The 11618-nt window shown below is 43.4% G+C and overlaps 1 protein-coding gene across 1 annotated transcript; it reads right to left on the reverse strand.

Moving 5' to 3' along the window:
• Positions 1-1134: 1134 nt before the first annotated feature.
• Positions 1135-7347, reverse strand: LOC134068554 (cationic amino acid transporter 2-like). The gene is made up of 10 exons (XM_062524238.1): positions 6978-7347; positions 6376-6531; positions 5772-5937; positions 5522-5658; positions 5075-5297; positions 4446-4582; positions 3730-3866; positions 2875-3051; positions 1794-1902; positions 1135-1268 (listed from the first exon to the last, which is right to left on the reverse strand). Exons 1-10 carry the CDS (start codon positions 7345-7347, stop codon positions 1135-1137), a joined length of 1746 nt encoding a protein of 581 aa, XP_062380222.1.
• Between the last annotated feature and the right edge of the window lie 4271 nt (positions 7348-11618).

An 11618-nucleotide genomic window follows, 5' to 3' on the forward strand; every position in this document is an offset into this window, starting at 1 on the left:
AGGTTACTTTCCCAGTAATGCATAACGAAAATGAGGCAGTGTCTCTCCCTCCTATCATACAGGGGGGACTATCCTACATTTTGGTAATGTTTACAGTGATGACTTAAAACGTAGTGAACTGTGAGTGATTTCAGTGTGGATGGACTTATAAGATAAGTATTTCAAATACAAAATAGTTTATTGTCATTTGTATTATATTTTGTTGAATAAAATGACTTCGTATTTTGTATCAAAATACTTTTTGCTTAAAAATACTACAAAATGTTTTTGGTAAAATCAATAACCTACAGTACTTTTGGTGATGTGATGACATCATAAAGGTTCTAGACATGTTGCCTCTGATTGGTGCAGCCTTAGTCATGTGCCCAGACAAGAGCCTGGCCCAGACTTGGGATCAGAATATTGAGATTCAAATAGATACAGTGCAGGATGAGTAATGTGTAGGTTGCTCACACACACACACCAACCTCAAGTTTTTTTGAGAACTTTAATCATTGTTTATGTGGTTGCCCTACAAGTTGGGTTTTTTTTTTTCTCGTACCGACAGCACTTTGACAAGCAGAGATCCATGTTAAAAATGGGCAGAATGTTTCTTTAAGCTAGCTACCATTACACTCCAACACCAACTCATCTATATCCAAACAGAGTTTGAGACTGCACACTGCGCAGATGCACAATAACAACAACAACAAAAAAGGGGGGGGCTTAGCCCCCCTGGCCCCTCCCTAGCGCCAGCCCTGATGGTCACACCCACCATATGAAACGTAAACATGTGCCAACCACTCCTGTGCTGCTCCTCTCTACATCACCTACTAATCACAACTCATTATTCTCTGCTCCTGCATTGTCACTTTGGTTTAAATAAACACTTGATTAAAGGCGTACTTAAATATATAAAAAGAATAGTATAAAATAGACCCATACATACAATAGGAAGCCTTCTTCAATGACAGTGTTTCAGAGACATATTCATACACACTCACATTCCTCTTGCCCAGTGTTAAAGTATTACATACATGTACACACATACATACACACTCTCTCTCTCTCACACACACACACACACACTGGCACCCAGCAGTGCCACTTAGTGGGAGCCCTTGACATGCGGACAGACGTCCTGTTTCTTGAGTGTTATGTTGAACTCTCCACTTTGGCTCCGTCTTTCTCAGTTTTGTCCTCAATGGTCTCGATGTTGACCTGTCTGTTAAGCAGTCTCTGTTTCTGGACGCTGTGACGGACCCCATACCCAAAGTAGATGAGTAGCCCTGCACACACACACACACACACACACACACACACACACACACACACACACACAAGTTAGAGTGAGAACTATAGAAATGTGGGAGCACTGAGCTGTGGCTAATGTCTTGCCCATCATGGCATCATATTTGCAAACTGGATTTCCTTAGTTATCAAGTGTAGTTATAACTTACGGCATTGGGCTTTACCCATCATTCAAATTAGGGCCCAAAGTCTCCATTACACCATTTTCATCTAATATATACAGTATATATATATATTAATTTGTTTTATTTATTAGGGACCATGCAACATTTTCAACATAAATATTGCCATTTGATGCGCGGCACCAGAGTTAGCCTCAGGCTAATTTACATCTACAGTCCCATGGCAGGGCACAAAAATATACAAACAGCACCCACCCATCCCATGCACGTGTGTGTGTGTGTGTGTGTGTGTGTGTGTGTGTGTGTGTGTGTGTGTGTGTGTGTGTGTGTGTGTGTTTGTGTCTGCTGCTGGCCTAGTTGATGGAGGTTCTCCTGACTTACCCACTGCCATCCACACGGCATAGCGTATCCAGGTGTCTGCTCCTAGCTGGACCATCAGGTAGACGTTGATGAACACGCTCACCACGGGGAGTACGGGCAGGAAGGGGACCTGTGTTCACCAGAGAGCAGAGGTGACAAAGTGCACAATTCAAAGTCTCAATTCAGAGTCAAAGTCTTGATGCTCCTGAGAAAAGCCACAAGTTTCCAAAAATGTTCTTATTTGAGTAAAGTACAGATGCTTGGAAAAAGTTTGTTACAGTAATTACAGTATTCAAGCCACAGAGACAAACCTAATAAACCTGATTCTGTGAATGTGTTCTGGTGGAGCTGAATTTGCATTGGGGCTGAAAAACTAAGTGGGATGCGTAAAACTAAATCACAACTCAGCACATTTTTTTGTGAGCTTTCACCATGTGGCGCATACTTTTCTCCTTTTAGGCCAGCTCTCTCCCTCTCTCTCTCTCTCTCTCTCTCTCTCTCTCTCTCTCTCTCTCCCTCTCTCTCCCTCTCTCTCTCTCTCTCAAGATCTCTCTCTCTCGCTCTTGGCCTGGGTGTGTCCACCAGCTGCCAAGAGCTCTTTCAGATTATTTCAGCAAGCCCATCATTTCCCTCCCTCTGCTCCACAAACCGGGCTGCTTATTACAGTACATGCATACTGTACACGTTTGGCCCCTGGAGAGAGAGAGAGAGAGAGAGAGAGAGAGATGGTGGAGATAGAAAGAGAGACATGATGGAGAGAGAGAGAAAGAGAGAGAATGGTGGAGATAGAAAGAAAGAAAGAGAGAGACAGAGACAGACAGAGAGAGACATCGTGGAGATATAGAGAGAAAGAGAGAGAGACATACAGTAGTGGAGATAGAGAGAGAAAGAGAAAGAGAAAGACATGGTGAAGATAGAGAGAAAGAGAGAAAGAGACATAGTGAAGATAAAGAGAGAAAGACATGGTGAAGATAAAGAGAAAGAGAGAGCGAGACATAGTGGAGATAGAGAAAGAAAGAGAGAGAGAGACACGGAGGAGATAGAGAGAAAGAGAGATAGGGAAAAAGAGATCAGCTCTGGTCAGCTCTGGTCAGGTGCTCACCATGAAGGGAGCGCGGGTGGCGTTCTGCGGCTGTCTCCAGATGATGAGGACGATGAGGACGAGCACCACCAGCACCACACACAGACACACCAGGCTCCAGATCTCACACTGCAGCAGCGGCTGGATGGCCTTCGTCAGGAACACACTCAGGATGACCACCACCACAACTGCCGTGTGTGTGTGTGTGTGTGTGTGTGTGTGTGAGAGAGAGAGAGAGAGAGTGTGTGTGTGTGTGTGTGTGAGAGACAAGACAAAACATAAAGGCTGTGAGGAAGTGTCTCGATGTGGTTCTACAGTAAATTCCGGAACCTTGAGTAAAAATATATTTATTACATATATATAACATATAAATAGCAAAACAGTATTTTTTGACACACTATTGTCTAGTATTTGTAACATAACGCAGAAAATAATGTTCTCTGGACATAACCTACTACTGGATAAAATCTGCAGCTATGTACACCATTTAAAATGTGATAACACACAATGCATTTTTAAAACAAACACTGATAGATATTCCAGCTGCTTCTAAGTTCTAAGTGTTACGCAATGATTAGAGTTGGATTCGTACCAGCAAATATGGTGCATGTTGTGACTGTTTTTGATGTTTCCCTCGTTGGGTAGGATGGAGGTTTCAGGAAAGCGAACGTGGAGGTCGGGGACGTGTGAAAGAGATCCTCCTCAGAAGTACTCTCTTGGTACCTTGGCAAGGTAGTAGGGATAGAAGAGAGAGAGAGCGAAAGAGAGAGAGAGAGAGAGAGAGAAGAGATAGAGGGAAAGAAAAAAACTTTGAATTTGATTGCATCAGATGTTGAGTGTCAAAGCCGATGCCTATTTATATACACACAAGCGCACAGTTGGTAGGGTTGAGTCAGACAAAGGTACAAACCGGAGAATGAGAATGCAAATGGCCACGAGCGTGTAGGCGAACAGGGTCCCGATAGACATCATATCAACCAAGGCTTTCAGGTCAAATAAAAGGGCCATTATTGCTGGTGGTGGTGGGGGAGAAAAAAGAGAGAGAGAGAGAGAGAGAGAAACATGCAGTTTTTTTTTTCCCGCTGAGCTCTTTCGATATAGATCACACAAATACATCAAGCGTGTGACAGGGCGGTGGGCGCGAGGGGACGGAGGCGCGTGGGTCTGGAGGGGAAGGAGGTGAGATGTGGAGATGGAAATGTGCGCCGCGCTGCAGGAAAGAAAAAGGCGTTTTTTCATCACATCATCAGAGCTGATCTCACCACTGGGAAATGAAATAAGTCTTTGGAGCTTTCGCTTCAGCGGGGGGAGAGAGAGAGAGAGATGTGGGAAAAGCATTCTCAGATACAGTGCATTTTGTAGGACATACAGTAGCCCGAGTTATTTACTTATTGGAAAGCAGTGCAATGTAGGCTATCATGCCACAAAGAAGCACACTGACATTACATCATGCATAAAACAACAGTTTAAGTAAAGATTATGTTTAGGTACATACATAGTTCCTTCATACCAATCAGTCATGTTTATCACTCTTATCTATACAGTGAAACAAGGAATAGCTCATTTAAAGAGTTACTCCAGCCATACAGTACCTGCTACAGTGCCAGAGGAGAGAGTAGCCACAGCTGGACTCTGTTGGACGTTGACCTTACACAGGGCCTTGAACATCAGGCCGTCTCGGGCCATGGCGAAGAGCACGCGCGGCATCGGGAACATGGAGCCAAGGAGACTGCAAGGTGAAACGACAGACAGGCAGTATGACACATGCAATAAAACTATTCACTAAACTTGTCACTTTCTATACAACTGTACATTTCCTGCAATTCTTTTGGGGACCCTCTGATTGATAAGATCCTTCACTGTGTGCGTCATCATGTTTTGACACAGTTATTATGTCTCACATCATAATTTATTGCCTGCCATGTTGAAAAATATATAATGTGATGTGAATGAACTGACAAGAGCCTTACAAAGAGAGACAGACAGATACAGTATACTCACACACACACATACACACACACACACACACACACACACACACACACACACACACGCACACACACACACACACACACACACACACACACACACACAGACATGTACAAAAATACATACACTCACTACATGCAAGCTGTAATTTCAATCATGATCTTAAACCACTGTAATCTCATTAAGATTATAATCCTATTGTTCAACAGTTGTGTTGTCATCTCAGTCTCACCTGGTCGACAGGGCACACAGGGAGCCCACGGCCACCACGTATTTGGCCGCGCCCCAGCCGATGTAGGTGAAGGCCACGGGCAGCGGGCTGTGGATGTCGAGCAGGTAGTAGGGCATCATGAGGGTGAGGGCGGCCGACACGCCGCAGTACGCCACGAAGCAGATGAGCAGCGAGCCCACGATGCCCAGCGGGATGGACCTCTGGGGGTTCTTCACCTCCTCACCTGTGGGCGCACGCAGGCGGAACGCAGGTATGGCACCAACGAGCTTAGTTGGGTTACTCGACATGTGTAAAAGTGCAAATGTGTAATATTCATCGTGATAAGATCTGATAAATCTTTGTGTTATACGGGACATACAACATTCCACCATGCAGCCACTGCAAGAGCTATTTATTAGTCATCCTGCAGAGGGTAACTTTCAAACTGTTTTAAATAAATAATATTACCTGTAGTTGCAATGCAGTCAAAACCCACAAAGGCGTAGAAACAGGTGGCAGCCCCTGCCAGCGTTCCTTCGAAACCAAAGGGGAAGAACCCACCCACTCCATACACACTCGTCACATTGACCGACGACGTCAAGTTACTGTGGAGGGGTTGGAATGAATCAGAATGCTGATGGAAAACACCGTATGCATGACAAGACAGTGGCACGTACGTACAGTATCAACCATCATCAAGATGAATCCATAAACTTACTCAAGCTGAGCTGTAGCGTTCTGTAGCATTTCCTCTGTGATATACCAGTTTTCAATTTTTCCTTTGATGAAGCCAGATATTATGACAAAGACCAGCACCAGTATGTTCACAAGGGTGAATATCTTATTGATTGTTGTTGATTCCTTCACACCATAAGCAAGGAGACCTGAGAATGAAATTAAAAAGTTCTGAGAACTATCATTAAAAAAAATATCATGATGCAGAAATTGGGTTTAAAAACAGATTTACAATTTTGACATATCATACGAAAACTGAAAACAATATTTAATGTTTTTGTTGTGATTGAAAATGACTTCATGTGTAGTGTCAAACACTATCATCAAATACAAAAAAAGCAAACAAAACTCTAGATTTAACAAGTGGTTGCTGACTAATGATTTACGATTTTGACATATCAAATTAAAACTGAAAACACTATTCAATGTTTTTGATTGTGATTGAAAATGTAGTAGTGTAAAAAACTATCATCAAAAAAGAACAAACAAAACTTCAACAATCAACTCTAGCAAGTGGTTGCTGACTAATGTGCACTTTACTGTAGCTGTGATAAGCAGCCCCCCCCCCCCCCCCCCAATTACACTACCTGCCAGCAGCATGATGAGGGCGGCGGCGAACACATCAGGGTATGCGGCCAGTCCGGGCAGTCCCATGGCGGCATGCTTGCTGAAGTAGTCGACCATGACGTTCCCAATCATGTCGTCAAACGTGCCACTCCAGGCCCGGGCTACACTTGATGTGCCTTGATGAGCAAGTCATAGGACAATAAAAAGAACAAAACCTTCAAACACGCAAGCCTCTGAAAGAGTTACTGATGATTAAGCATTCAAGCTTCCACACTCTCAAGCCTCCAAAAGAGCTGTTGTCGATTAAGCATTACACTTCCAAACTCTCAAACCTCCAAAAGGGTTTTTCTATACATTTACAATTACATCATGCATATTCTTTACTTGTTGACAGTAAAAGTTAAAATCTACAGTATATTGTCACATATTTCAACATATAACATGTACTAAATGTCTAACATGACTTAATGTATTTGCATTGTGTTTAATGACTTTATGATATACTGCGTAACATTTATCAGATTCTATTAGATTCTGTATATTGGTATTTTTTATATTCACTGCAGTGATAAGAGTGTGCTCTTCATAGACATATATACATATATATCTATGGTGCTCTTGCCTATGACGTAGGACAGCAGCAGGTTCCAGCCGGTGATGAAGGCCCACACCTCCCCCACGGTCACGTAGCTGTACAGGTACGCCGAGCCCGTCTTGGGCACGCGCGAGCCGAACTCCGAGTAGCAGAGCCCGGCGAAGATGGACGCCAGCGCGGCGACGAAGAAGGAGATGATGATGCTGGGCCCCGACTGGGCGCGCGCCACCTCGCCCGACAGCACGTAGACGCCGGCGCCCAGCGTGCTGCCCACGCCCAGCGCCACCAGGTCCAGTGTTGCTAGGCAGCGGTGGAAGGTGGACACCTCGCCCTCGGGCTCCAGCGGCTTCCTGCGGGACAAGCCCTGGAGGAAGGAGCGCACCTTCTGACCTGACATGCTGAGAGAGGAGGAGAGGGTGAGGAGGAGAGAGGGAGAAGAAGAGGAGAGGGAGAAGAGGAGAGGGAGGGTGGGAGAAGGAGAGAGGGAGAGAGGGAGGGGAAGAGAGGGAGGGTGGGAGAGACAGAGAAGGAGAGAGGGCGGGGAAGAGAGAGAGAGAGGGAGAGAGGAGGGAGGTTAGGTTAGGTTAGGTTAGGTTAGGTTTCTTTATTAGTCTCCACCAGGGAGAAATTTGTCTTGGAGACAGGGAGGTTGCAGCATTACACAAAAGACAAAGAGGACAACACCAGTAACAGAACAGATAAAAAGGGAGGGAGGGGAAGAGGGAGAGAGGAGGGAGAAAAAGAGGGAGGAGGACAGATGGAGTGTGAGAGAGAAGGAGAGAGAGATGGTGAGAAAGAGACCGGGAGAGCGAGAGATAAAGAGAGTGAGTGGGAAAGACATGGAGAGAGGTGGAGACCACAAAGAAAAGGAAAAGAGACAGAGGGAAAGTTATCTTTGAATGCATTTCAGAAATTAATCAACTTCAGAAATTCCTGAAAACACCTTGGGTGATTAGTTTGGTTTTGAATTTGCCTTACTCAAGAATTACTACGGCGGCTACACAAAAAAATCTGAGTTATAATCCTGGAAATGGGTAAGGAGATCAAAAGCTATACGTTAAGAAGCATAGAGGTCAATAAGATAAAAATACTTAAAGACACAGCATTAACAATCAGGTTGACGGCAAGAAGAATAACATTAAACTATAGATTTGGTAACACATTAGTGATAATTGCGCTGGTTCTATTTGGTCTATATACTCAGTCCAAATGTAATGATACTAAGCAACAAGACACTTATATTAACTTATAAGTTAAGGCATTTTGTCAAAAGAAGTCTGGTAGCGTATTTTCCCTATTGATTTCGCAATGCAATTCAAAATCACAAATAAAACTTGCAACAATGCTTACCTCTTCTAGTTTTTCGCTCGGCAGAGGGGATTCTTGTGAGGAGAAAATTGGCAGTGGTCAATATTCTTTGAATCACACGTTTCTTTTTTTTAATCCGGGTCATGTGTTAACACTTTTATCAAGTTGACTGATATCATATATGCTGATGTAGTTTTTTCCTTCTTTTACACCTGCTACCTCGACAATAACACCAGTCAACACAGAGTACTACGCATTTTGAATAAGCACACACAAAAGTAAAAACCTATGTCAATTAATTTCACTGCAAGACTTTTTGTTCAACACTTTTTCGACTACTTTGGGAGAGATCAAAGTCATTCAAACATACTCACTCTATATCAGGCACTGCATGTTCTTAAGTTTGGTCAGATCGTATATTCAGGGACATTCCAAAGGGTCTTTAGTTTTTTTCAAGTCTCTTTGCTCCTTATGGGGAAGATAAGAAATGTAAAGAGAAATAGAATATTGTGCCAGCCCCCCCAAAAATAGACTGATTAAATAAGATTATTTTTGTAGATTCTTTTCATTAATGTGCTTTAGATATACAGTGCGCATACAGATGCACAATACATGTAAATCACTTTCTTTAAGTCCACTTCAAGGGTCATTTGCTGAGATTGGTGGGTTAATCCTCAAGTAAAGCAGGGGCCATGTTCAGCTCTGATAATCTCTCTCTCAAGATAAAGTTGCACTAGAGATATACAGTATAGTATTTCAAGCACGCGTGATACGTGACTTTGTAGATTCCCGGAACGGCAATTCAAGGGTACATGAGCATAGACTGTGATAAGAAAGCTGTTGTACAAAGTAGAACATGTATGCAAATATTTAGCATGTGTATGTGGGTTGTGCGAGATCGGTATTGCGTTTGCATGTGAAAAAAGTGTATGATCAATGGTATGGAGGTCAACTGAACTGAAAGACCTTTCAATGAGGCATGTTGTTTTAAGCCCTTGTAGGCCAGTTTAATTATGCTAATATTCACATATTAGCATCTTTAATGACATTTAATGACAATCATAACATATTTCCTAATGTAGGCTTTTGGACACCTGAATTTCCCCATGTGGGCATGAATAAAGTACCTATCTATCCATCTATCTATCTATCTACTACAATATGGAGTGAGAAAATACCAGGCAAACATTCACTTTCCATGACCACAGTATGTGTAGGCATTTGAAGCACATGCTGTCTGTCCGGAATAACGGAGCGGTTTGTCTGTCCGTTGGCTTTCTTTCTAACTTTGTGTTTACTGCATGGATGGGATTCACCAAACCGCCTACACACTTAACCTCCTCTCAACTCAGCCAGCGCGCAGTGTGATCTGAGGCAGGGGATGGTCCTGTAAACAGACCTCTTCAAGAGAAGGAGAGAAAGCCAGGAAGAGAGAGAGAGAGAGAATTCACAGATAGAGAAAGAGCAGATCCTAACCGTGATGGAAAGAGTTAAAGAAAGAGAGGGAAAGGAGGAGAAAAAGATGGAAAGAGTTAAAGAAAGAGATTGGGAGAAAGAGAGAGAGAGAGAGAGAAACAGATGGAATGAGAAACAATGAATAGACACTGACAGAGATGCAAAGAGTTAAAGAAATAGGAGGAGAGGGAAAGAAAAACAGATAGAGAGAAAAAGAAAAAGACGGGTAGAGAGACAGAGCGTAGCCTAAGTGAGAGACAAATAGCTGCTTTCAGGTTTTAGTTGTGGTGGGCCAGCGCTCTCCTTCAGACCCTTCTGAGTCGCCTCCCTCCCTCCGGCCCGCGGTCTCCCATCAAGGGATTTGTGTGGCTCTCCATCTCCCCTAATCCTCCCTGGCATCTGCCCCCCGCCATGCGCCCTCCACTCCGGGCATCAGTGGCACAGGCGGCCCCTCCTCACAACTCTCGAGTGCAGCCATGGTGTACTGGTTAGCGCATCGGGCTTGTAACCGGAGGGTTGCCGGTTCGATCCCCGACCAGTCCACCACGGCTGAAGTGCCCTTGAGCAAGGCACCTAACCCCTCACTGCTCCCCGAGCGCCGCTGGTTGGGCAGGCAGCTCACTGCTCTGGGTTGTGTGATTCACCTCACTGTGTGTTCACTGTGTGCTGTGTGTTCACTAATTCGGTTAAATTGGGTTAGATGCAGAGAACTGAATTTCCCTCACGGGATCAAAAAAGTATATATTCTATTTTTTCTATTCATAGCTGTGTGAGCACGGGGCAGTTTTTACTGTCACAGGGTCGCTATGGCAAGGTATTTCACCACAGCTATAACAAAAGACGTGGCTGGTGTGTCAGGAACATCGTAAAGTACTTTCGGGTTCACGCACATGACAAAATCAGGTTGCAACAGAAAATCGGGATACTTTGCTGTAATATGTGTCATATCTTTAATAATGCACTGATATCTTGCAGGTATTTTTTTTTTATCTGAAAAATATTTTAGTTAACTTATTACAAAGACATGTGTGAATGCACTTTTGCATGCTGAATAAGCATAAACTGTTTGTAGCCTAAAGAGATAGATATTTCTTGTTCTTACCTTTTTGTGCATTCCAAAATAACTAATTGCAACAGCGCTGGCAGCTGTAGATCTGGGGAAATATTCCCTCCTGTTAACTCTGATGCAGCAAAGTAATTTTTACGACAATATATACAAGAGCCTGGCCTGTTTGACCCTCCCACTCTGGGGAATTAGCGACAAAGTAGCCTTTCTCACTCCACTTTTCAGTTGGGCCCATAATGTGGTCATTATTGCAAAGCCAGGCACAGGGGGAAATCTGTGGAAGCAAATCCCATGCTGAATGTCAAAAATTCAGTACAAAAAAGAGTGAAGAACGGCAGCTCGTAGCCTGTCAGGAGAAGTCTGTCACTGTCACTGTTTGTCAGTCTTGCTGATTGTGTGGCTGTGTATTTTGGAGGTAAAATGTGTTAAGACAGGAAACAAAGCAGAGATTTTTTTTGTTGTTTTTATGTAAGAGTGTAATTGTATCTTGTAACAGTAGAGGGCGATGTAGAACAACCTTTCCTCTGTCCCATGAAGTCCTTAGACATGACATCAGAGGGTTCCTTGGGAGCAAGTGACAATGAATGTTTGAACTCTGGTGTATCATAGTGTGACTAGTACTGTATAACTGTAATTATAGTCATTTTTTTTACTCAGAGCTCAGGGATACATATTCCTTATTCATATCTTTACCTTGGGCTATTTTATTTAAATGTGAGCTAAACTTGTGAACTCATACTTGTATTATCATAACGCCACAGTGACTCATGCTCATATTTTTATGCATGATGAACAGGAATGATGGTAATGTTAAGTGTGCTGGAGAGTGGGCGAACTCC

Source organism: Sardina pilchardus, chromosome 21 (assembly GCF_963854185.1).
Source record: "Sardina pilchardus chromosome 21, fSarPil1.1, whole genome shotgun sequence".
In the NCBI taxonomy this organism is placed as follows: domain Eukaryota; kingdom Metazoa; phylum Chordata; class Actinopteri; order Clupeiformes; family Clupeidae; genus Sardina; species Sardina pilchardus.